This window comes from Dromiciops gliroides, chromosome 4 (genome assembly GCF_019393635.1).
Source record: "Dromiciops gliroides isolate mDroGli1 chromosome 4, mDroGli1.pri, whole genome shotgun sequence".
NCBI lineage: Eukaryota > Metazoa > Chordata > Mammalia > Microbiotheria > Microbiotheriidae > Dromiciops > Dromiciops gliroides.
In genome coordinates, this window is record NC_057864.1 from 452,851,837 (window position 1) to 452,879,001 (window position 27,165).

Consider the following 27,165-nt stretch of genomic DNA (forward strand, 5'->3'; position numbering starts at 1 on the left):
ATGAGCAGAACCAGGAGAGCATTGTACACAGTATCAACAATATTATGTGTTGATCAACTGTGACAGACTTGATTCTTCTCAGCAATACAATGGTTCAAGATAGTTCCAAAGAACTCATGATGGAAAAGGCTCTCCAAATCCAGAAAAAAAAAAAGAACTGTGGAATACGGATGCAGATTGAACCATACTATTTCTGTTGTTTGTTGTTGTTGTTGTTTTTCTTTTTTGAGGTTTTTTCCTTTTTGCTCTGATTCTTCTCTTATAACATGACTAATGCAGAAATATGTTTAGTGTTATTGTACATATATAACCTATATCAGATTACTTACTGTCTTGGGGAGGGAAAAAAGATTTGAAACTAGAAATCTTATAAAAAACAAATGCTGAAAACTATTTCTACATGTAACTGGAAAATAATAAAATTTTCATATGGGAAAAAAACTTTAATGAATGAGATGAACAGTTTGGGGGCATTCTTTTTTTTTTTTTGTGGGGCAACGGGGGTTAAGTGACTTGTTCAGGGTCACACAGCTAGTGTCAAGTGTCTGAGGCCGGATTTGAACTCAGGTCCTCTTGAATCCAGGGCCAGTGCTTTATCCACTGTGCCACCTAGCTGCCCCCTGGGGGCATTCTTAATAAGCAAAGTCAGCCTGGGCATATTACTTGAAGAAGCAAAAGTCTCATTCCTGCCATAGAAGAACCCAAGTATAGAAGGCTTGGTCCAAGGCTTAGCTCAGTCTTTAAACAGGTAATAGCTGACAGAAGGAAAACTGAAGGGGAACAGCCATCACAGGAATGACTCAACAGGTCAACAATTGTAAACCTTAGAAATTGTTTGAAAAATCCACTTCAAAGGCCATAAGCCTTTGGCAGATTTCCAACTGAGACACTGGTAACTCAAGGAGCCTCAGAGTCTATGGTAAAGAGAAGCTTCACTTTGCCCCTGAGCCAGGCCAACTTTCTGCCTTAGCTCATCATGTTATCAATAACAAGAGCAAGCTCTCTCTACACTTAAAAAAGCTTCTTTTCCCCCAAAGATCTCCATAGGTTATGTTCACTTGACAGGCATCTCCTAACTTGCCTCAAGTAACGGGTTCTAATCCAAACTTCGGCACTAATTTGTGTGCTAACCTCTGGCAAAGCAGCAATCATGTTCTGCAAAGCTGTCTATACACTGACAATCTCAAATAAGAAAATAGTAATACTGCAAATGCATAGCAGAAATGGAAGAAATCCCCATGACTTTAGATTAGGGGTTGGGAACCTTTTTCTATGAAGCCAAGGAGCAAAATCAAAGATATTATGTAGGTACTTCTATAACTAGAGAAAAAGCAAATTTCCATACTTTTTGGATAAAATTAAAAATACAATACTAATAGCAATACAAGTCAACTTAATGAGAAGAATGGAATTCTTTCTTGGAGAACAGCATTTGACTTAATTGGGGTTCCACGTTTAATGTTCCCTATCATCAAAATCAACTGCAAATATTCATCCATTGATACTGATCTGTAATATGTATTTCATCTTTGAAAATGTCTTTTCACAGACAGGTAATGCCAAATAATACTGACATCAATCCATTGACTATATGATTTTAATTGAACATATTCTAACTTGGAAAGCTTTTATAGAATTCTATTAAGCGGTTCTTCTCTTGATCTCTGACCTTTAACATGTCATTATATTGCTCCTCAATTGCAGTATTAAATGGATTATGAAATATGGACATTTCTTTTGCACCTGCACTGAGGTAAGAAAAACACTACTGGAACTGTAGTGCGAGAATATTATTACCAGGGGCCCCCTGCTCAGAGAGTAGTTCTTACCCGTTTTACCCCGTCACAGTAGTTTGAGCTCAGGAAATAGATTTGCTAGAAATTCGAGTGAGAATGGAAATCTTGCTTCTTGTTTTTATTTCTGACAGCATGACAAGTATTAAAATAATAATAGTAATAACAACCACAACTAACATTTTTATAGCATTTAATATGTGTTAGGCACATAACTAAGTGCTTTTTACACTGATCTTTATAAAAACTCTGGGAGGAAGGTACCATCACTATCCCATTTTATAGGTGACAAAACAGACCAACAGAGGCTGAGTGATGTGCCAAGGGTCACACGATTACTAAGTGTGTGAGGCCATATTTGAGCTCACGTTTTTTCTGGCTCCAGGACCAGTGTTCTACCCATTGTACCATGTAGCTGTCCCTGATATAAATACGTATAAAGCAGCTTGATATTATGTGTAATTTGAACAACTTCAGTTGTTTCCGAATTGATTTTTTTCTGTAAGTTTTGTATATAAACACTGTTTTTGCCTTATTATTTTAAGCTAAATTCATTAAGAAACATTATCGAGTCAGCAGCAAAAGCTCATTTCCCAGTCATTTGGTGTTCAATAATATGACTGAGGGCAGTTCTTGTTCAGAAACATTTTGATTTTAGCCTTGAGTTCAAAAGATCATGATGAAACGTTACCATTGGTAAGCAAGTGAACTACTGAGTGATAGGGCAAGTTGGGATACTCAGCTCCTACTTGCGACAAAAGTTCATAGAACTGACAACAGTTAACCATGAGACCAAATGAAGTTTACCAGTGTCAGTACTGGTTCAGTAGTACATGATAGATTGAAATATTTTCCACAAAGTATTTGCTGATGAATAACACAATGAATAACCACAGGCTTGTAAATACCTTTCATTTTCACAAGCTTTGTAAATTTGTCCACCCAAGCCCTTTTCTGCTCCACACATTACCACCATCACTGTAACACATCTTAGCAGATTCCAGTTCAGGTTGTACTGAATTTGAATTTTCTGAACTTCTTTGAAAATATTCTTCCTTGTAGCTGGGTTCATGAAGACTGTACAGAAGCCAATTCTTCAATCACTTTAGACTCACCAGTGACTCCTTGAATATGAACAACTGACCAGTATTGGTAACATCAACAGCCAAGGAAAACCACTCAAAATCTTTTGCCTTGTTTTGTAATTGATTAGTGATGTTGCTCCCAATGTTTTCGACTCTTCTTTTTGTTCTCACAGAAAGTCTTAATAGTCTTAAACAAGTTTATTTTCTTTGTACACATTTCTTTGGTTGCAATCAAACATGATTTAATTAACTCATCATCAGCAAATGGCTTTTCTTACTTGGCTAACAAATGAGCCATTTGGAAACTTATTTTGGTTGCAGCCTCAATTTCATGTTTTATTTTTGTCAAGAAATTCTGCTGTGATGAGATATTCCATTTTCCATTTTATAATTTTTTTCTGACTGTTGCTTTCCTGTGAGTTGCAAATAATGTGATATGTGCTCACTCTGGTAATGTTGATGGCCATTGTATTCTTTTAGCACAGCTACAATGCCACTGTCTAATAAACACAGTGCTTTGCTATCTAATTCAATAACAAAATAATCCACATGTGCCTTAAAAGCATGACATTCAAAGACCACTTTCCTTGTTTTGATAAGATGGATATGTACTGGTAATAAAAATAATAAACAAATAAAATGCCATGATATATCAATACAAGTGGCCCCCTTTTTTTTTTTTTTGGTGAGGCAATTGGGGCTAAGTGACTTGCCCAGGATCACACAGTTAGTAAGTATCAAGTGTCTGAGGCCGGATTTGAACTCAGGTCCTCCTGACTCCAGGGCCGGTGCTCTATCTGCTGTGAATACAAGTGGCCCTTCTAAGTAATAACTGCATCACTGCAATTTGTAGAGTGCTGAGCACCAGTACAAGGTAACAAAAGTGCTATACCTGATCTGTTACAACTACCCTCAACTCTATAGCACAAAAGCAGCCACAGGCAATAAACAAACTAATGAATATGGTTTATCTTCCAATAAAACTTTATTTACAGACACTGAAATTTGAATTTTAACTTATTTTTCACATCAAGAAATATTACTTTTGAGTTTTTTCAACTATTTAAAAATGTGAAAACCATTTTAAACTCAAGGCCACACAAAAACAGATTGGCAAGGCCAGATTTTCTCCGTGGGTCACATTTTGCTGATCATCCTTCCTCTAGACACCAAGGATTCAGACTGAAATATATTCCTAATATGGCTAAGAACTTTTCCCCCCACTCCTTTACCAAATCAGTGAAACATCAAGGCCCCATTTACCTGTGTAGTGATGAATATGGGTTGCGAGGTCACAGGGGAATTAGTAACATGGTTGGCATTCTGCATGACCTGGACAGGCCTCAATACTGGTTGAGTGACCATGGTGCTCAGACCCGAGGCTGGATTCTGTGTCAGGATAAGTGGCTGTCCACCTTGCTGAACCAAAGGATTGCCTGCTAAAACATTAAAGGAAAAGAGATGGGGGGGGGGTGTGTGTATAAGAAAAATGGCAAACTCCTTAAGTTTCTTCATACACATCAATGCCATGGGAAATACCATGGTCTCACATAGGTACTAGGTCCTTTAGAGATGATGACAGTTACCATTTCAATTTGATTGTTCATGTAGGGGAAGAAAAATTCTATGTCATCAAAATGGAAGTGTGATCCAAAATAGATTTATTTTTGGGGGGGTGAGGCAATTGGGGTTAAATGACTTGCCCAGGGTCACACACACAGCTAGTAAGTGTTAAGTGTCTGAGGCCGGATTTAAACTCAGTTCCTCCTGAATTCAGGGCCAGTGCTCTATCCACTGCGCCACCTAGCTGCCCCCAAAATAGATTTTAAAAGCCCTGACAATCAATAAAGCAAAACAGGGACTGGGGAGGATTCTCACTGACACCACTTACCCATGCCTCTTATAATGAAGATAAATTAGTAATAACAGATCACAATGTAATTCTCTTCCCTTTTTTAGAGGTCAAGTTCTAAGGGCATGGAACACTACTTATAATGTTGGACTTGGATAATGTATTGGTTAGTTTTATTAAAACAATTTTTCTTTTTAAAAAATTCTTTGGTATAAACGATAACTCTCAGGGAGATGGGAAAGGAATGAATAGATTGAAAAAAGCAGGTAATCTGAAAATAAAAGGTATAAATTAAAATTTAAAATAATAGCTCATAGTTATATAGCACTTTGAAATTTGTCAAGTGCTATACATGCCTTGGGAGTAGGTAGTTTTATTATTTGTACTTTTATCTCCAGTTCTTTATCATAAGGCCAAGCATATAACAGACATTTAATAAATGCCTACGGATTGATTAGCTGGTCTCATCTGATCCACAACAACAGCCCTGTGAGGTAGGTGCTGTGATTATCCAATTTTTACAGATGAGAAAGCTAAAGCCACCTGAGGGAGCACACATGTAGAAGTGATAGGATTCAAACTGAAGTCTTTTTCTACCCCTAGTATATCCCTCACTCTATTAGTTATATTAAAATCATTCTATGTTACTATCAACTTCTGCAAAAGTTAGTAACAAAACAGTAATTAATGTTCATACTTTTACTTCTTATGTGAAATCATTAAAAATCTTCAAATTTAAGAAATCCTTTAGTTTTACGCATCATGGCAACTGTTTATTGTATCAGAGCACAAGTTCTGGCTGATTCTACCAGCTGGAAAGGCTCTGAGTAGGGGCTCCAGCTTTGGGCTGAGTGTCTGTCATCTGAGCCCATAAGTGCAGAGAGGCATCACCAGAAGGCTGGCCACCAGGTATTTTCTTTCTGGTCACAGCAGTTCATGAAGACTATCTCTTAGGGCCCAGATGAAATCACTAATCCTTGAATTCTCAGAAGTCTGCAAATTGAAACAGGTGCAACAGCCTATATTAAGGCAATTATTCTTCACTGGACTCAAATACGAAAGAGGCAGTTTTATTAACACTGGAGGCAATGTTCTATTGTATTTATGAACCTGAGGATTAAGTAGATAAATCAGCCACTCTTCAGAAAAGATTGTAGAGTTAATCTGGAAACCAAAAGTCAGAACTACTCCATAGAAATCATCGCATATAATAAGCATTTTATTTTACTACATGTGGGACTCTAGGCATTTCAATAGAGTTGTGACTATAGAAAAACTAAAGCTCTTCGAATGTTCTTTTGTTTTTGTTTTGTTTTGTTTTGTTTTGTTTTGTTTGCGGGGCAACGGGGGTTAAGTGACTTGCCCAGGGTCACACAGCTAGTAAGTGTCAAGTGTCTGAGGCCGGATTTGAACTCAGGTACCCCTGAATCCAGGGACGGTGCTTTATCCACTGCGCCACCTAGCCACCCCCTCAAATGTTCTTGAAACTAGTTTTCTTACATCCATATCTAGACTTCTGGTAGTGTTTTGGGTATCATGGGGGGGGGGGGTGTTACTCCACTTAAGAAATAAAATTAAATACACACAATCAAGGAGAAATGCAATAGAAAAGTAAGCATATCAATAACACAGTGATAGAGAAACAATTGGTGGACGACTGGCATGGCACACCAGTACTTTCAAGATGGAAGAACTTACAATAAAACATGGAACAGTCACACAGATAGAGGTATGAAGGGTCATAATTAGAGCTAGTGGAGAGAACACCCACATGAATGGAATCATAAATGAGCCAACACAAAGTACATTTTCTAAGAACGGCAGAGAGGAAAAATAAATTTCTAGCTGCAGATTACATTTTCCAGAGTCCAGCCTTAAGCAAACTGAAAATATTTAGGTGAACAAGTAGAGAGACAATTTGACTTTCCATTGAAACTCTGCTCTAAGAAGGCAAGGCCCTCCAACCAGACACTCAGCATGGAGCATGTGAAAATGACAGAATCCTAGGGCTTAAGAGATTAGTTAACACACTGTTTGTCCTGCAGGTGGTGGGTGACATTCCATGTGCTTCCTCAGTTTAACAATCTGCAAGAGAAAAAGGTTCTTACATTTCTCTGGTCTACCTGCTCTAGTTATATAACCCGATCTTGCCTTCTCCAATTCAAGCCTACTCCATCTAGTTTTATCCTCAATGGAAATGGAGAATTTAGTACTACACTGTTTTTTGTTTTGGGTTTTCTTTGCAGGGCAATGGGGGTTAAGTGACTTGCCCAGGGTCACACAGCTAGTAAGTATCAAGTATCTGAGGCTGGATTTGAACTCAAGTACTCCTGAATCCAGGGTCGGTGTTTTATCCACTTTGCCACCTAGCTGCCCCACTACACTGTTTTTTAATAGTTGTTACCCATTCACATGGATTTGAAAGTTATAAACCCAGTCACCGAGTCCTATCAATTCTTTTTTCACAGTGTCTCTTGGACTTATTCAACAAATATTTACTGAGTTACGGTTACAACAAATAGCTACAATATAAAACAATAAGATATATATATATATATATATATATATATATATATATATATATATATCATGTGAGCATTACAAATCAAAAACTATACAAGAACAGGAGGAGAGGGAACAAGGAAGGTGAATTTGAGTCCTTAAACTGATATCAACCATTGAGACCTGGTAAATTCTTAGAATATATCAACAGAAGAGAACAATATCAAGAATAGTTTTAGAAGTACCCTATAATTTGAAAGAACAGATTTGCAAAGGTCCAACAACAACAACAACAAAAAGATAGGTAAGATTCCCATAAGTTAAAATTATTGGGGCAGCTAGGTGGCACAGTGGATAAAACACCGGCCCTAGAGTCAGGAGTACCTGAGTTCAAATCCGGCTTCAGACACTTAACACTTACTAGCTGCCTCAATAAAAAAAAAAAAAAAAATTATTTAAGGAGGTCAGTCCAGGAAGGATGAGAAACTCTCAAAAATTAAATTCTGAAGACAAAGAAAAATAATCCTGATGAGAAAGAAAAGGGATACTTGTCTAAAGAGACTAATGTATATCTACAGGGAACTAACTCAGACCAACCTGAGTTTAAGAAGATGTGCACAGAAGATAGAAGCAAGGGCAAGTAAGAGGATGAATACAAAGCAGAGCATGGTCCTAAAATGGTGTCAAAAAAGCTAAAACTCCAAAAGATCTGAGGCTGGTGAGAAAAACTAAAGTTAATAAGGTATTTTTTTAAAAGCTATGCTAGGTGGGCAGCTAAGTGGTGCAGTGGATAAAGCACCAGCCCTGGATTCAGGTGGACCTGAGTTCAAATCCAGCCTCAGACACTTGACACTTATTAGCTGTGTGACCCTAGGCAAGTCACTTAACCCCCATTGTCCTGGGCGGGGGAGAACGCTATGCTGGGGAAAAGAACCCACGTGTACAAAAATATTTATAGTTGCTCTTTTTGTAGTGGCACAGAATTGGAAATTAAGGGGATGCCCATAAATTGAGGAATGGCTGAACAAGTTGTGGTATATGAATGTAATGGAATTCTATTGTGCTGTAAGAAACGATGAGCAGGCAGATTTCAGAGAAACCTGGAAGGATTTGCATGAACTGATGATGAGTAAGATGAGCAGAACCAGGAGAACATGGTACACAGTATCAACATTATGTGTTGATCAACTGTGATAGACTTGATTCTTCTCAGCAATACAATGGTCCAAGATAGTTCCAAAGGACTCAATGATGGAAAAGGCTCTCCAAATCCAGGTTAAAAAAAAAAAAGTATGTGGAATATGCATGCAGATTGAATCATACTATTTCTTTTGGTTTTGGTGCTGTTGTTTTTCTTTTTTGAGGTTTTTCCTTTTTGCTCTGATTCTTCTCTTATAACATGACTAATGCAGAAATATGTTTAATGTTACTGTACATATATAACCTATATCAGATTACTTGCTGTCTTGGGGAGGGAGGGAAAAAATTTGAAACTAGAAATCTTATAAAAACAAATGTTGAAAACTCTCTACATGTAACTGGAAAATAATGAAATATTTTCATAATTAAAAAAAATTTTTTTTAAATAAAAGCTATGCTAAATAAAAGAGGTAGTTCAAAGAAGTAATGGGACCACTGCTTAGAGGTGTAGAAGACAAAAAAAAAAATGACAGAGAAAAGGTGGAGCTAGAAATTTTGGGTTCTTCTTTTTCTACTTTCCTCTATATATTTCCAAGAATAATAGCCAGGAAAAAAAAAAAAGGTTAACAGGGAGCTATTCTCTAAGATGAGCAAGGAAAGAAGTAAGAAAGCACTTAGCAATTGTTGATGATTACAAAATATACAACATGCCAGGCTAGTGAAGGAACTGGCAGATGTGACTGACCGTTGAGACAGTGATATCTAAATGATGGTGAAAAATGGCAAAGGTAGAACAGGATTAAAAATGTCCCAAATTTCAAGATGGGGAATAAAGTAAAAAGTCTGTAAATTAGTGAGCTTGACTTCAATTCCTGGAAAAATACTTAAACCTATTATTTAAAAGATGGTTAGTGAACATGTGGAAAAGAAGTAGTGATCAGAAAGAGCCTCCAGAGCTTCATCTGGAAGAGGCCAAGATGGTTGCCTGAATGGGATGGCAGACTGTTCTCTCTTACATACCTATTCCGGTAAAACAAACCTGAAGTTTTCACCAGACTAATAATGATCAACAGATTTAGGAAAAAAACCATAGGAAGTAACTTCTTTTTTTTTTGGTGAGGCAACTGGGGTTAAGTGACTTGCCCAGGGTCACACAGCTAATAAGTGTTAAGTGTCTGAGGCCAGATTTGAACTCAGGTACTCCTGAATCCAGGGCCGGTGCTCTATCTACTGCACCACCTAGCTGCCCCTGGAAATAACTTCTACCACAAAGCTGCACAAGTTAGCCAGAAGGACACAGGGGTGTGAATCACTGAATTTTTTTTTTACGTGTTGATCAGTTTTGCAGATTATTTTTCCTTTCTTTTCTTCTTTCTTTCTTTCTTTTTGGGCAGGGCAATGAGGGTTCAGTGACTTGCCCAGGGTCACACAGCTAGTAAGTGTCAAGTGTCTGAGATCAAATTTGAACTCAGGTCCTCCTGAATCCAGGGCTGGTGCTTTATCCACTGCGCCACCTAGCTGCCTGTATTTTTCCTTTCTCTAAAAAAAAAATTACCTTATAGAAGATAGCTCTCTAAGAAGGTAGGGGAGAAGGATACTTGGAGAAATTTTAGGTAATGTAAAAACAAAAGGTACCAACAAAAATTAAAGAGAATCAAGTGGAAGTTAAGTGGGAGACAAGTCACATACAAAATAAACTTCCTTATACTGAAGATGGAATTAAAAGGGGGAGGGAAAATAAAAGAACTAGACTAAGATAATGCATTAGATTACCCCTTAGACAATCAGGAAATGGCACAAATAATTGTGAATGGAATAATTTTTTAAGAATTATAAGGCCTATCCTTTGCCCGGTGGTGACCAAATTCTTAGTCATGGCTCCCCCTAAAACTTCCTGAACACTTGTAAAAAATAAAATAAAATAATTTTCAGATTTGAAAAAAAAAAAGAATTATAAGACCTATAATAATTGACAAGAAAGGGGCAGCTAGGTGGCACAGTGGATAGAGCACTGGCTCTGAATTCAGGAGAACCTGAGTTCAAATCTGATCTCAGACACTTGACACTTACTAGCTGTGTGACCCTGGGCAAATCACTTAACCCTCATTGCCCTGCAAAAAAAAAAAAAAAAATTTTTTTGACAAGAAAGATGCCAGAGAATCCTGGGTAGTATGAAATGACACAAAGTGAAGTGTGCAGTACAAAACCAGAAGAACAGTTTCTACAACAAGAGAAACTATCAAGAAAAACAATTTTGAAAGACTTCGCTCAGAAACATGTGACAGTTTAGCAGAAGATGCAGAAAATAATTTTTTGAACATGGTCACTGTGTGGATTCATTTTCCTTGACTATACTTATTTGTTACAAAGATTGTTTTTTCTCCTTTCTTTCTCAGTTAGTTGGATAGAGGGGTGTGTGTGTGTGTGTGTGTGTGTGTGTGAGAGAGAGAGAGAGAGAGAGAAAGAGAAAGAGGGGGCAAGCAAGCTCTGAATAAGCCATTTTAAAATAGAAGAGAACAGAAGGAAATTCAGGAGGTAGCACTGACAAGCACAAGTTTTTAAAATCCTGTGCTGAATTTATTATATATTTTTAAAAAGCAAACAGTATGGTGCAGTTAGGTGCCCTGTGGATACTGTGCTGGGTCTAGAATCAGTAAGCTGTATGTTCAAATCTTGCTTCAAACAATCAATAGCTTCGTGACACTGGGGAAGTCACTTAATCTCTTGCAGCCTCAGTTTCCTCAACTGTAAAATAGGGATAACAACAGCACTTACCTCACAGGACTGTTATGAAGATCAAAGAGAAAATATTTTTAAATTGAGGCTTAACAAAGGCTTATTCCCCCTCCCCCACCCTCTAATGAAATGGAGACTTACATTTTCATATGGAATCTTCTTTTTGTATTCTGCCATGTATAGAAACACTTTTGTTGGTGTCTATGTTCAAAATAACCCCTTCTTCCTCCTCCTCAAAAAACAACAGGTCAGAAAGATGTTGCACTATATTTTAACCAAGCACTTGTCTATCCTTATTCTTGTGGAAGAGACAGAGAGGTTATTGGCTAGACTTTGGCTTCTTAAACTGTGGTCTTGAACCCATTCGGGGTTGAATTGCTGAATGGGTGTGTGTGTGTGGGGGGGGGTCATAAATAATCTGGCAGCAGTGTAATACCTGTTTTACATACCTATATACCCAAGGTTGCACAAATTTCTTAGGTGAAAAGGGGTCTCGAGTGGAAAAAATTTAAGAAACCTGGACTAGACAACAGCACAGTTAGGCAAATTTGGAACTGTTGGTTTCCAAATGGAGTCACCAATGGCTGAGCTTCAAGCTGGTGCTTTAGAAGGTCTCTAGAGGGATCTGTGCTGTCTAACATTTTCTTAATGATTTAAATAAAGGAAGAAATGGTAGGTGAGCTTATCTATTCTGCAGAGGGCCCAAAAGCTAGGAGGGATAGCTAACATGCTAATGGTCAAATCTGGGACCAAAAAGATTCACAGGCAAGAATACTGGGCCTAAATCTAGTAAGGTGAGATTTAGTAGAGCTATTTTCAAAGGCTTACAATTGGGAATTCAGAAGAACAACTTAAAAATACAAGTCTGAGGGGCAGCTAGGTGGTGCAGTGGATAGAGCACCGGCCTTGGAGTCAGGAGTACCTGAGTTCAAATCCGGCCTCAGACACTTAACACTTACTAGCTGTGTGACCCTGGGCAAGTCACTTAACCCCAACTGCCTCACCCAAAAATAAATAAATAAATAAATACAAGTCTGAAGTGTGGTTCAATAACAGTTCATATGAAAAAATAAGAATCTGGGTTTGTTTAAATTAATTTCACTTTGTGAAATTCTTGTATATGGTAGGGTTTGGTTTTTTTGTTTTTGAGGTGCTATCACTCACCTATGACTGGGAGATCTAGCCTCCTTTTAATCCCACCTTTCACACATTCCCTGGTGGGGAAACTTTCATGATTTCAGGATGGTTAACAAGCAACAAACATTTACAAAGTGCCTACTATGCTTGCTGACAGACAGAAGCAAAAAAGCTCATGCTGTTTGGGGTTGTACTAAGAGATGCCAAGTGTTGAGAACTAAGAAAGTGATAGTACACTATATGTGGAACTGGTTGGCCCTCATCTACAGCATTGTTCTCAGGTCAGAGAACCACATTATAGGAAGGACAGTTGCAAGAGAGCAAAGGGGAGAGTGACCAAGAAAATCAAGAGCCATAAAGACTGGTTGAAGAAACTTGGGATGTTAAGCCCAGAGAAAAGAAGAGTTATAGATTGCATTTGCTGTACAGTATGGAAAGTTTTCTAATAATTAAAGCTATTAAAGAGTGAAATGGTCGGCCACAGAATCCAATGGGTTCATCATCAAAAGTATTCAAGCAAAACTTGCATGTCCTTTTAAAAAAATTTAACTTTTTTCAATTAAAAGTCTCTCTCCTTCCACTTCCCTCCTCTGCCCCATCTCAAAAGGAAAAACTAAACCCTTGTGCCAAATATTCATAGTGAAGACAAACGAATTCCCATATTAGCCACATCTTAAAGATACATATCTCCTTCTGAACCCTGGGTCTACCACCTCTGTATGGAGATGGGAACCACGTTTTGTCATGAGTCCTCTGGAATCATGGCAGTCATTGCAATGATGAGGGTTTGGTTTTGTTTTGTAATTCAATTTTATTTTCACCTCCAAATTTTCTCCCTCCTATCTTCCCATCCTCTATCCATTGAGAAAGAAAGAAAAACAAAATCCACTACATAAAACAAATCCCAACATTAGCAATATCCAAAAGGTAGCATGTTCCACCACAAGTCCTCTGTAATTGTGACTGGTTTTCAGGTCTTTCAGAGTTATCTTTATAATATTGTTGTTATCGTATAAATTATTGTCCTAGTTCTACTCATTTCACTTTGCATCAGTTTATACATCTCATGTTTTTCTGAAACCATCCCCTTCTTACAGCATAGTAGTAATTCCATCACATTCATATACCATAATTTGTTCAATTCCCAAATTGATGGCAATCTCCTCAGTTTCTGACTCTTTGCTACCACAACAAGGAGCCATTATAAATATTTTTGTATGCATGGGTCCTTTCCCTCTTTCTAAGATCTTTTTGGGATATAGATCCAGTAGAGGTATTACTGGGTCAAAGAGTATGGACAATTTAATAGCTTTTTGGGCATAGTTCCAAATTGTTTTCCAGAATAGTTGGACAAGTTCACAGCTCCAACAGTTTATTTATTTTTTCTTTTTTCTTCTTTTTTTTTGCAGGCAAGGAGGGTTAAGTGACTTGCCCAGGGTCACACAGCTAGTAAGTGTCAAGTGTCTGAGGCCGCATTTGAACTCAGGTACTTCTGAATCCAGGGCCCGTGCTTTAACCACTGCGCCATCTAGCTGCCCGCTCCAACAGTTTATTAAGCTATCTATTATCCCACTGCCCTTCCTAGAATTCCATTTTCCTCTTTTTGTCAATTTTGCTAATCTGATGGATCTGAGGTGGTACCCTGATAGTTGCTTTAATGTACATTTCTTCCTCTGTAAACATCCTTTTTCATATCCTTTGCTCATTTATTTGTCAATTGAGGAATGGCTTATTCTTGGAAAACTGCAAATTTCTATTATGTGCAGCTCTTTTTATTTATTTTTTTTTGCAGGGCAATGAGGGTTAACTGACTTGCCCAGGGTCACACAGCTAGTAAGTATCTATCTTAGAAATGAGACCTTTATTAGAAAAACTTGCTGCAAAGTTTTCCTCCCAATTTTTTGCTTTTTTTCTAATTTTAGTTGCACTGGTTTTGTTTGTATGGAAACTTAAATTTTATGTAATCAAAATTGCCCATTTTACCTCCTATAAACATTCCTTATCTCTTTTTTGGACATGAAGTTTTCCCATATCCATAGATCTGACAGTAATTTCTTCCTCTAATGTATTTATGATATTACCCTTTATGTACCATTTGGAGCTTGCCTTGTTCTGTGGTAGCTTATAGTTGTTCTGTACCTAGTTTTTGTCAAATAGCTTTCTGGGTTTCCCAACAGTTTTTTTCCCCCTAACAGTTTTTGTCAAATAGTTGAGTTCTTGCCCCAGTAGCTGGGATTTTGGGTTTACATTGATCAGAGGTCTTACATCTTCCATAGTTGTTTGCCTTTACAGTATCATTGTTACTGTTTTACTAATTCTGCTTACTTCCCTCTTCACTAATCCATACAAGTATTCCCAGGTTTCTTTGAAACCATTTCCTTCATCATTTCTTACAGTCCAACAATTTTATATTCCATCACAATCATATATCATTAATTCGTTTAGCTACTCCTGCAGCTAAGTGGCACAGTGGATAGAGTGCCAGGGCTGGAAGCAGGAAGATTTCATTTTCCTAAGTTCAAATCTGGCCTTAGACACTTACTAGCTGTGTGTCCCTGGACAAGTCATTTAACCCTGTCTACCTCAGTTTCCTTTTCTATAAAATAAGTTGAAGAAGAAAATAGCAAACCACTCCAATATCTTTGCTAAGAAAACACCAAATGGGATCACAAAGAGGAAGATGTGACTGAACAACAAAATGTAATTATTTGAATAAATGAGCAGGAATAGATACTTTTTTTCTTTCTCTTATTACATTCTCAGCTATCTCCTCCCCTCTTATCCCCTGTCCAACAAGAAAATCTCCAATCCATAATTATAATTTGCAATAAACTGACAATGGTACAGACTGCCAAAATATAGCCTATCTATAGATACATAAAAATACATACACTGCATGGAATTAAAAATTGTTTTTACCCTGTCTTCCAACTAACAATACAAGGAGGGACAGCTAGGTGGCGCACTGGATAAAGCACCGGCTCTGGATTCAGGAGGACCTGAGTTCAAATCCGACCTCAGACACTTGACACTTACTAGCTGTGTGACCCCGGGCAAGTCACTTAACCCCCATTGCCTCACCAAAAACAAACAAAAAAATAATACAAGCAAAAATATTTCCTTCTAGGAAGATGCTCCCTGATCAAAACCCACACCTACCCACCTACACCCCACCTTCCCACCTTCCACACCCTTAAGAGAATCTCTGGGCCTGCCTTCCCTTTTTGCTCTCCCCAGCTTTGAGGGAAATTCTATGCTTTTTTAGCTAAAGTAAGTTAGTCCTGAAGTAGGGGAAACAAATTTCTTAAGAGGTTCTTCTGATTAAAAGCAGGCTTTACTAGAGATTACTGAAAAAGACAACTAGATTCTTTGAAAATTTAGACCAATGAATTCTTTTTTTTTTTTAATTAATTTAGGTAATAATCAATGCATTCTTGAAAACTAAGTTTTCATATGAAATATCTGTCAGGAAACTTTTTGAAAAAATTAGGATAGAGGAGTAGCAAAATTCAGCTTTTTTGTTCATCTTAGCCTTTCTTTCTTAACAGTTAAAGGGGCTTGCTTGTCTGTAAGATTTACCAGCCCAAAGACATCTATTGATTAGCTTCATCTTTCCTCAATTTTCTACAGCACGGCACTATTGACCATGTTTTCCTCCTGGGTGCTCTCTTCTTGCTGGGTTTTTGTGACATTGCTCTGCCCTGGTTCTTCCTCCTGTCTGATTGCCCCTTCTCAGCCTGCTTTGTAACTATGGGTACAACCCAAGGCCCTGCCTAGGACCTCTTCCATTTTTTTCTCTACTTTTTCACTTGGTGACCTCATTGGTTCCCATGAATTTAATTATCATCTCTATAGAGATGATGCTTACCTCTATATATGAAACCTAATTTCTCCTTAAAAGCTCCAGTCACAAATCATGAAGTTCCTATTAGACATTTCAAACTGGATACACTGTAAGAGTTTCAAACTCACCATAACCTAACTAGAAATCTACCCCACTTCCAAACATACCTATTGCTTTCAAGGACACCACAGTTCTCCTAGTTAACCAGGTTCTCATGACTTCAGTGCTGTAACTTGACCATTCCTTTTACATATACATTCAGTTGCTAAATCTTGTCCTTGCTCTCCAAAATGCCTCTTGCATCCATCTGTCTACTCATGGTCACTATGTTAGTTTGGACCCTCACATCACATTTCTTCTCATCTGGACTTTAGCAAGAACGTCCTATTTGGTCTTCCTGTTTCAAGCCTCTCCTTCCTCCAATCCATCCTTTGCCAAAATGATTTTCCTTAAGCACAAGTTTGACCATGTCACTACCTGACTCAATAAACTCCAATGGCTCCCTAATTATCTCTAGGATCAAATATAAACTTCCCTAAGACTTGCATACATTAATTCAAAGGGAATTAAGAACCAGGAAAAGAGACAATGGCTATGCCAATCTAGATGGAAAGAATAAGAAAAGCAGAACAATTAAAACTAAATGCTGTACAATTATAATAACCAAGACTGCATCCAAGGAAGACATGAGAAGGCATCTCCTCTCACTTCTTTGCAAACATAGGGAACTTCAGATGTGGAACACTACATATATCATACTTTTCTACTAGTTAATTTTGTTGAACTGTTTTTCTCTCTTTTAAATTCTTTGATATAAAGGACTGCTCTCTAGGAAGACAAAGAAGAGATATATTGGCAAATAAAATTTTATTTAAAAAAAAATCTCAGGGCAGCTGGGTGGCGCAGTGGATAGAGCACTGGCCCTGGATTCAGGAGGATCTGAGTTCAAATCCAGCCTTAGACACTTAACACTTACTAGCTGTGTGACCCTGGGCAAGTTACTTAACCCCAATTGCCTCACCAAAAACAAAACAAAAAAAACAAAAAATCTCCTTCATTCCAGGGTTCAGCTAGATTGGCTTTCTTATCACTCCTCACTCACAATACTCCATCATCACCCATTTCCATGTCTTCAAAATGGTTGCCACACATGCTTATAACACTGTCCTTTCCTCACTTTTGCCTTTTAGAAACCATGGTTTCCTTAAAACTCAAATGTTGCCTGCTACATGAAATCTTTCTTGATTCTCCCATCTTGTAGGACCTCCCCCAAATTATTTTGTATTCTGTGTGTGCGTGCGCGTGCGCACACACACAGAGTTTCCTGGTAAAATGCCAGCTCCTCAAAGGCAAGGAATATTTCATTTTTGTGTTTGTGTCTAGCACAGTACTTGGCATGGAGATGCTTAATGCTTTTTGAATGGATTGCTCTGGAGAGAATTCCCTGATGCCTTGGGTCAGGGAGCAGATTAAGAGTGTCTCTTCAGGGGCAGCTAAGTGGCGCAGCCCATATAGCACTGGTCCTAGATTCAGGAGGACCTGAGTTCAAATCCAGCCTCAGACACTTAACACTTGCTAGCTGTGTGATCCTGGGCAAGTCACTTAACTCTCATTGACCCCCCCCCCAATAATAAGAGTGTCTCTTCAAAGATCTCAGTGTGTACATTTAGAAAGAGAAGTTATAGATAACACCTTGTCTCCCCACAAATTAAGGTGTGGAAAAGTCCAAAATGAGATTAAGAAGTCAGAAAAAGTATTAGTAACATCTGGAAAGCTGTAGTTTCGCTATACAAGGGAATGCCAGAAAACTTCCATCTTTTATCCACTTCTTTCTTCCTGCACCTGCAAGCCAGCTTTTGGCCCTTACACTGGTGGAATCAACAGCAGGCCTAAAGCTATGTTAAGGCCCCCAAAGAACAAACTCAAGGATGACAATCAGTAACTGTGTTCTTGTACCTCTCAGAGAGATCAAGGAGCTGGTGATGTGACTACATCACAAGATTTAATTCCAGTAAATCTGCCTTAACATACTTTAAAAATTTTTGTGGGGGGCAGCTAGGTGGCGCAGTGGATAGAACACCGACCCTGGATTCAGGAGGACCTGAGTTCAAATCCAGCCTCAGACACGTAAAACTTACTAGCTGTGTGACCCTGGGTAAGTCACTTAACCCCAATTGCCTCACCACCCCCCCCCCAAAAAAAGTGCATGGGCTATTTTCTTACTGGTCTGGCCACTCATTTACAATAAAAAAAAACACCTGTTTGTAAGCAGCATTTACTGCTAAATGGTAAAGAAAACAGAAAAGAAAGCCTGATCATTTCTCCTGCCTTCAGTAAGTCCTGGAATTCCCCATTCATGGTGTTCCAGGCAGACTTTCAGAGCTGGAAAACCATCTATTTAGTCTAATTCATACCTAAACAAGATTCCTTCCTACAATATACTCAAGTTACTGAGCTTTTATAAGAAGATTTCCAGCAAAAATAAAATTATATGTAGAGGCAAACCATTCTAATTTTAGACAATTCTAATTTTTATATAGTTTTTCCTTATGTGAAACTTAAATTTCCCTTTCTGTAACTTCTATTTACTGTTCCTAGTTTCATTTTCTGGAGCAAACTCATATTTGCTGAATGATTATATTCAAAGGAGCTGTATTAATTGTGAAGCACAAGCTAGGGCTCTGTAGCAGAAAAGTAGACTATGCATTTGAGGAACAACTACGAGTTGGAAAGAAGGCTGGAAATTTAGGATGCAGCCAGAGTGTCTAAAGTCATGCATTCCCACCTAAGGCATCTGGTCTTTATCTTGAAGGCAAACAACTGGTGGCTATTAAAAATGTCTGAGCAAGGGAATAATGAGGAAAAAAACAGTGCTTTAAGAAGATGAAGGTATCTACAGTATGCAAGATTACTAGAGACTGGAAGCAGGAAAATATTCTATCTATGAGGATAATAATAAAGGCCTAAGTAGAAAAGGAACAAATAGAAGAGATAATTCATTTCAAAATAAGGGATTTATTCCTTTCCTTCTCTTCTGGCCTTAATCCAGACCCTCAATCTCCTACCTAGCTTATAGCTAGTGTTCTAAGTGTAGCTAGAAGAGGTGGCTATTCAGAAATAAGAGGCTAGTAACATAAGAGCCAGCAGCGTTAAAAGTCTAGCAAGACTTTTTGTGGTGGCGAGGAATTGGAAATTGAGGGGATGCCCATCAATTGGGCAATGGCTGAACAAGTTGTGGTATATGAATGTAATGGAATACTATTGTGCTGTAAGAAACGATGAGCAGGAGGAGTTCAGAGAAACCTGGAAGGACTTGCATGAACTGATGATGAGTGAGATGAGCAGAACCAGGAGAACACTGTACACAGTATCATCAACGTTATGTGTTGATCAACCGTGATAGTCTAGATTCTTCTCACCAATCCAACGGTACAAGAAAGTTCCAAAGGACCCATGATGGAAAAGGCTCTCCAAATCCAGAAAAAAAAAAAAGGAACTGTGGAATACGGACGCTGATTGGACCATACTATTTCTTTTGGTTTTGGTGCTGTTGTTTTTCTTTTTTGAGGTTTTTCCTTTGTGCTCTGATTCTTTTCTTATGACTAATGCAGAAATATGTTTAATGTTATTGTGTGTGTGTGTATATATATATATATAAATTGGAAATTGGAAATCTTATCTAAGCAAATGTTGAAAACTAAAATAAATAAAATTTTTTTAAAAGTCTAGCAAGATTAGAAATGGGATGATTTCCTAAATTTCTTAGTTGCTTAGGATGTAAAATGAGATATTCTTCATGGTCTAGCAAATGCTCCTTGAGGGCAGAATGTGGGGGATAATTATTAATAACTGATGTCTTGGGGGACCCAGTAATCCTTCTCCTCTCCCACCCCCCAAGTTCTCCTTGAGAGATTCCATCAAATTTCTTCATCTGGGTCAAGCTCAAGCCAAGCTTACAAAGAAGCCTTGGGTGGAGACAGATCCTTTTGTCTAGACAGCTAAAGGACTCTGGCCTGCACAACCACACCTAGATAGAAACTATTTTGGGTGAGGGGTCTTACATTCTTTCTCTGATATCATGTTGAGTAACCTGTGTCACGCATCCCCAGACTTCATTTTAATATAACCCACCTCCAATCATGTCAACAAATTAGATTTGATTGTTGCTAACCAACTGGATTTGATTGCTATGTGATGAACCTCCTACAGTTAGAAGGGTGTATGAACTATGACCCCACTGCCATTAAGGGTCTTTGGTCTGAGAGAGATGGTCACCAATAGACCTCCTTTTATTAATAACCTGCTGGCCCATTAATAAAATTATTAAATTACCCCAAAACTATGTCTCACATATTTTAATTGCCACAAGGAAGTGTTTCATTTTTGTCTCTGTATTCCTAGCACCTAGCACAGTAACTTGTTCGGGGGACACTTGATAACTGCTTTTCAAATGAACAAATGGCTAGTGTACCATAAGGGAATATGAATATATTAAGACATCTTAACATTCAGAAAACACCTAAGATGAGGGACTTTAAAAAGAATTATGTCAGAAAGGGGAAAATTATTTACTTTCTCTATCAAAGTATTATTTAACTCTTACCCTTACTTCTTAAATGATTAGAAGAAAATAAGAATAGAAAAAATATTATTTTGGTTGTAATAACTCAGGCCAAAGCTTTCAGACAGCAGTGAGAAGACAGTCCATTTATAAGGCACATAACATAAAGGCATTTACAGGAACTGAAACAAGACAAATTTTTTACAACATGACTTCTCTGACTGATAAACTACAACTAATCATATGACACCTTCTCCCACTACTAAAAATGCAGTCAGCTCTGATATAGATGCCTTAATAGTTCAAGTATTATATTAATGTCGACCTTATCCTATCTTTTACAAATAGGAACTAATGAACAACTGAATCTACAAGGGAAAGGAAGGATCCTAATGACCCCAGGAAGAATTCTGCCAAAATGGCAGTCTTTTTAAAAAAAACCAAAAACACGATAATGGAAATGGGAATGCTCAATAACTAGGAATTTGATGTCCTGTTTCTTCTGCTAGGTGTCCTCAGCAGTATCAGGTGATGCCTGGTGTGGTTATACTCCATCAAGAATTCAGCACCTACTCAGCAGGGACAGTGCCAATCACTGAATCATTACTTGATCCTGACTTCTATGTACTCCAAAGACTCAATTCAAATCAGCAACATTTACTAAGAATCTTCTATGTCAACATTTACAAAGGCATTGTGGACACAAAAATGACAGAAGACAAAGGTATCTGTCCCCCCAAAATTTATAGTCCAATGGAGAGAGGGGATAAGACATATAACCAATGCTACAAAGCAGAATTTCTAAGTGAAAAGTTCAGACAAAGCATTGTGAGAAATCTGATGAAGAAAAGGTGACTTTCAGCTGAGGGAGAATCAAGAGAGGCTTCACAGAGGAAGTAGCACCAGAGTTTGAACTTGAAGAAAGGGATGGATTTTAACCAGTAGAAACAGAAAAGAAAGAAGTCCATCCCACTTCTAGTGAAGGGAAGAATGAATAAAGGCACAAAGGAGGGAAGGATGAAAATAAGAGGAAAAAGTAATCCAGTTTAACTGGAACCTAAGAGTATGTGAAGGCAGAAATAAGATAAGGTTGGAAAGGCAAGTTGGAGCCAGGTTGTGGAGGGTCTCAAATGCTAGGAGGAGACAATGTATACTTTATTTAGGAGGTACTAAGATTTTTGAGTAAAAAGAATGATGTGATAATAGTGGTGCATTGGAAGACTGGATGAAATTGCTCCTTCAAAAAGGCTCAGTTGTCCCAATGACTTTTTGTTCTCCCTTATCTTCTTCAGGGAGATTTTCCAAGGATCCCACTTACCATTGTTATTGGCAATTAGTGTGACAAGCGTCTTCTTGGCACTGTCGCTGTGCTGTATTCCGCTGCTACTAACGGTGGTGGATGTAGAGAGGGGCCCACCAACAGAAGCATGGGCAACGATGGGCACTGGAGCTGAGACTGGCTGCAGGCTCACAGAAACTGTGGGAAGGGGAGGTACAGTCACTTGGAGACATATGACCCAGGGACAGAAGACAAAGAAGGAATCTGCCCTCGCCTTCCCTCTTCTAGCTCTGTGGGGTTATCTATCCAAGACATTTCCTGCTTTCTGGATGACTCTGAATCCTCAGATTATTCTTCATACTTGTCCCTAATTCTTCCACTTAGAAACAATCAATTCTTCCCTTTGTGTGTGTGTTGAGTCTGCTGGTTAAGTTAAATGGTTTATCCAATGTACAAAGTATTTCATTATGTGCTTTATATAGCACCAGGCAGACAGGGCTCAATAAAGTTCTATTAACATCACTGCCCCTGGTTTCATAATCATGATGATACAATGCTGAACTCAGACTAGGCCAAAACCATCTCTTTCTAAAAAGTCATCAGAGCAACTGGTTATGCTTTAACAAAGAAAAAAATACATCATCCAGATTCCAGGGCAGTCCAAAGTGTGACCCTGAAACATGACCCTCTACTATCTATTTCCTGAGACAATGCAGAACAAATAGCTGATGAGCCCAGACTTGTAACTGCTACAGAAGTGAAAACATGAAGTAATGTGTCGTTTTCACAGAGAAATACAACTAAATAAGCCTACAGGCACCTGTGTTTGGATTAGGCATATAAATATGCACAGCATCACCACCACTTTGTACTCTGGCTCTTAACAACCTCACAGCACCTTTGTGGTAAATGTAATTTTCTGAGAAAAATTAGGAAATGGATCCACCTGTAGTATAAAAGAAGAAAAGCAAGATGGCACTCAGTGCCACAATAAGATATCACTGCAGACTTGGATTTCTCCTCCATTTCACTCTTTCAAATAGAAATGCTATGTAGTGGTCAATGAATAAGACAATTTAAACATGAGCTTTCTCTGACAATCATGTTACCTGTGGCTGTTTTATCCACTGAATTATAATCTTCAACCACTGAATCCTCAATCACATCACTGATCTTCTGCCATGGCTCCAGCTCCTCTTCCTCACATTCCATAAACAGGTCGGTATCCGCCATGCTGTATGAGAAACAAGGAGATAAACAAAGTTAGCATAGTTTGGAGTAGAAAGTCAAGCAGAATATATCATCATATTCTTGGTTCCACTGGCAAATGCCCAGATTTGTAGTGATCCAGTGTCTGTAGACTATGTATATATGTGTATATGTATGTATGTATGTATGTGACTCTCTCCTCTACAACAGCATAGGCAGTTATGACTACCAATGTTAACTTACATTTTGAACTTCTAGAAAAACTAGATGTAAACGCATTGTTCTCCCCGCCTCAATCCTCATGCCACTTCGGTTAATAGTTTGGTGCTGCACTCAGACTTAAAAATACAGGCTTAGACATAAATAATAGTTTAGGGTGGTCCTTACAGAGATGCAGAGATTCTTGGAAAAAGAAAGTCATTACCATTCTGAACTGTAATACCAGTAGTTTTTTGGATTTGGGGTTTTTTTGGGTTTTTTTTGGTTGGGGTAGGAAAGAAGAATCCTTGAAATAAAGCCTAACTGTTCAATGTTCAAAGGTTTTAATAGAAAGTTTTCAGGGGGCAGCTATGTAGCACAGTGGATAGAGCACTGGCCCTGGATTCAGGAGGACCTGGAGTTCAAATCCAACCTCAGACACTTGACACTGACTAGCTGTGTGACCCAGGGCAAGTCACTTAATCCTCATCACCCAGCGCCCCCCCCCCAAAAAAAAGAAAGAAGGAAAAGATTTTTAAAAATAGAAAGTTTTCAACTTGACTATAATTGTTCTCTGTAACATTCTACTTCACAGGATCATAGACCGAGAGAGGAAAAATTCAACCTTTGAGGTCATTTAGTCTAAGTCCCTCCTTTCACAGATGAACAAACTGAGTTCTAGCAAAGTCAAGTGCTTTTGTCCAAGGTCACAAAGCAGCAAGTTACAGAGTCAACACCTAGGCATACTCTGATTCAATGAACAGAATTCTATCTGTCTAAACTTAACACATTCATGAAAGATCCCTCATTAGAGTTAGGCCATTAAAGAAGTTTTGCTTTTTTTATAAAGCCAAATGCTCTTTAATACAATCAAAAAACACACAGAGAGATCTCATTTTAAACTCTATACTTTTAAGTCAACTGCTGTGTTACAAAAAAGTGGTCTTTAAATATTTTTAACTATGAATGCCTCATAATGAGAGTTACTAGCCTTGGGACAATCTGTGTAATTAGGAAAAGAGGGAAGAGAAACAGTTACTAATTTTTTTTTCTTTTAGTGAGGCAATTGGGGTTAAGTGACTTGCCCAGGTTCACACAGCTAGTAAGTTTTAAGTGTTTGAGGCTGGATTTGAACTCAGGTACTCCTGACTGCAGGGCCAGTGCTCTATCCACTGCACCACCTAGCTGCCCCTAGTTTTCATTTTTAACTTATATATTTATATTAAACTTTAAAACTTAGAGGTGCATATTAAACAAGGCTGATAAGAATTTTAAAAGAAAAAAAAGTCAGTCATCTTCTAGATATTCCTCTCTGACCCAAAAATCCTTACACTGTCTCTTCCAGTCTGGTGCTGCATAATGTGGTGCTTCTAAATAGATGGCAACATAGGTGTTCCCCAATCAAGATAAATTTACTTGAATAATCAATATAAATATTCTTTTTCTTGATTTTTATCCTATTTCTGCCTGTTGTTAGCTTGGGGGAAAAAAGAGACATAGGCAAAAGTGATAGCTCAAGTTATCACTATTTCTTAGAGAAGTACAGTGAATGTAAAGCAATCACTACAGATGAGGCCCTTCCAAACAGCCTAGAAACCACTTCAGCCAGCAACATCTAATCTTCTTGCCAATAATAAGACAGCAATGAACAATACCACTTTAGAAAATAAACTAATTTGTAAAACATCATGAAGGAGAAGGATGGAATATTTGAAGCGGTATCAACTTAGAGAACATCAAAAAATGTTTGAGGAGAAAGGAAATCTGCAGAGATTCTGGCTGCAATTAAAGTGAAGTGCTGGAGATACAAAGAAAGACAAAAACGGCCCCTGTTCTCAAGAAGCTCACAGTCTAATTTGAGAAATAACATGCAAACCACAATGTACAAAGAAGATATATACAGGACGGATTGAAGACAATTATAGAGGTAAGGCACAAGGATTTGAGGGTGTCTAAGAAAGACTTCTTGAAGAAAGTGGGATTTTAGTTTAGACTTTAAGGAAGCCAGGAGGCAGAGATAAGGATGGAAAGCATTTTAAGCAAGTAGGACAGCGAGTGAGAATTCATGGAGCTGGGAGATGGGGTGTCTTGTTGGAGGAACTGCAAGGAAGCCAGCATCACTGTATTTTAGAGGCCACAGAGGGAAGGAAAGCCTAAGGAAAGTAGGAGAGGCACAGCTTATGAATATCGTTATTCAATCTTGGAGGTAACAGGGAGCTAATGGAGTTTATTGAATAGAGGGGTAAAATGGTCAGAACTAAACTTTAAGATCACTTTGATAGCAGAGAAAAGGATGGACTAGAGGAGAGCAAGTAGTAAGTTATTACAGTTGTCTAGGTGTGAGACAGCCCAGATCAAGGTAGAAGTATCTGAGGAGAGAAGGCGGTATACATGAGAGATGTAAAAGTAGAATGGCAGGCTTTGGCAAAAGACTGGCTAGGTGATATTGAGAGAGAGACTGAGGAATTAAAGATGACACCTAGGTAATAAGCCTGGGGAAATGGAAGTACAGTGGTGGCCTTGAAAGTGATAGAGAAATTGGGTATAATGGTAGATTGGCTAAGGGAAGAAAGTGATCGGTTCTGTCGTGGATATGTTGAGTTTAAGATCAGATATGTCTTAGACAGTTGGAGATATGAGACTAGAGGTCAGGCCTGGATAAATATATCTGAGAATCATTTGCATAGAGATGATAACTAAATCCATGGGAACTGATAATACCCAGGATTTATATAGAGCTTTAAGGTCTGCAAACCAATTTAGAAATATCTCATTTTGTCTTCAACACATCCCTAGGAGATATGTGCTATTATCCCAATTTTACAAATGAGGAAACTGAGGCAAACATAGGTTAAGTGACTTGCCCAGAGACATATGGGTAGTAAGTGTCTGAGGCTAGATTTGAACTTAGATTTCCTGACTCCAGCTCCAGCACTTGATCCACTGGATCACCTAGTTGCATCTTGATGAGATTACCAAGCAAAATAATATAGTAGGAAAAAAGGGTCCAAGAGACTTGGGGGATACCCACAGTTAGTAGGCATGACCTGAATGAAGATCCACCAAAGACCATGAGGAAGTGGTTAGATAGGATGAGAACCAGAAGACAGCAATGTGATGAAAACACCAAAGGAGAGTATCAAGTAGATTTGATTAAATGGTACATTACATATTGTTGTTCATCCTTTGTTTTTGAAGACGACCAATGACATCACAGGTGATGTCTTGACTTGCATGTGAATTGGATTTAAGGGAGGCAGAGTTGCACAAAGTTGTTGGCTTCATTCTCTCTTCCAGAGTCTCTGAAGTCCAGGGGTAGGACAAAAGTCAAGGTGACTGGAGATGGACTGGGATGCAGTGGGTGACCTTGGTATCTTCGATGTCTGACCAAACTCTAAGTGCTGCAGAGTGCCTGCTTCAGCTGCCTTCATGGCTGTTGGAACAAACTGTTCTCACGTGCCCATTCTGATGGAAGACATCTTCACATGTTTGAAGTAGACATTCCCCTAACTCACTGATGGGTGTGAGGCCTGTTAGTTACCCTCAACCTGGTTTAGCCCATCTGCCAAGACGGTTTTACAGGAGTGTAGCCACTGTGCATGCTACAGCTTCTTGGAGCCATGGGTGAGAGTTGGCTGAAGGTGGACACCAAAGATGAATAAGTAGCCCTGAAAGGGGCTCTCGGCAAGCCCTCACACTGGAGGTGCTTGTCCTCCCTGAATACCCCATATACTGTATAGTGTAATCCTGAAAACTGAAGGACAAGAGACACAAAAAGGAAGAGATCTATCATTTACTAGGGATAATTATAGAATTATCATAATTAAAA

The 27,165-nt window shown here is 38.4% G+C and overlaps 1 protein-coding gene across 12 annotated transcripts in view; it reads right to left on the reverse strand.

The window, feature by feature from the left end:
* The window catches only part of POGZ (pogo transposable element derived with ZNF domain), a 62,569-nt gene that overhangs the window by 16,990 nt on the left and 18,414 nt on the right, over nt 1-27,165 (reverse strand). For 6 of the 12 annotated variants that reach the window (XM_044005488.1, XM_044005489.1, XM_044005490.1 and 3 more), the window contains 3 exons: nt 23,039-23,163; nt 21,969-22,127; nt 4,142-4,317 (listed from right to left, as the gene is read on the reverse strand). In XM_044005488.1, coding sequence (XP_043861423.1) covers nt 4,142-4,317; nt 21,969-22,127; nt 23,039-23,162 — 459 coding nt within the window. In that variant the 5' untranslated portion in view covers nt 23,163. Of the gene's footprint in view, nt 1-4,141; nt 4,318-21,968; nt 22,128-23,038; nt 23,164-26,505; nt 26,526-27,165 lie in introns of those variants that run through there. The other 6 variants (XM_044005495.1, XM_044005493.1, XM_044005491.1 and 3 more) reach the window with 4 other exon arrangements.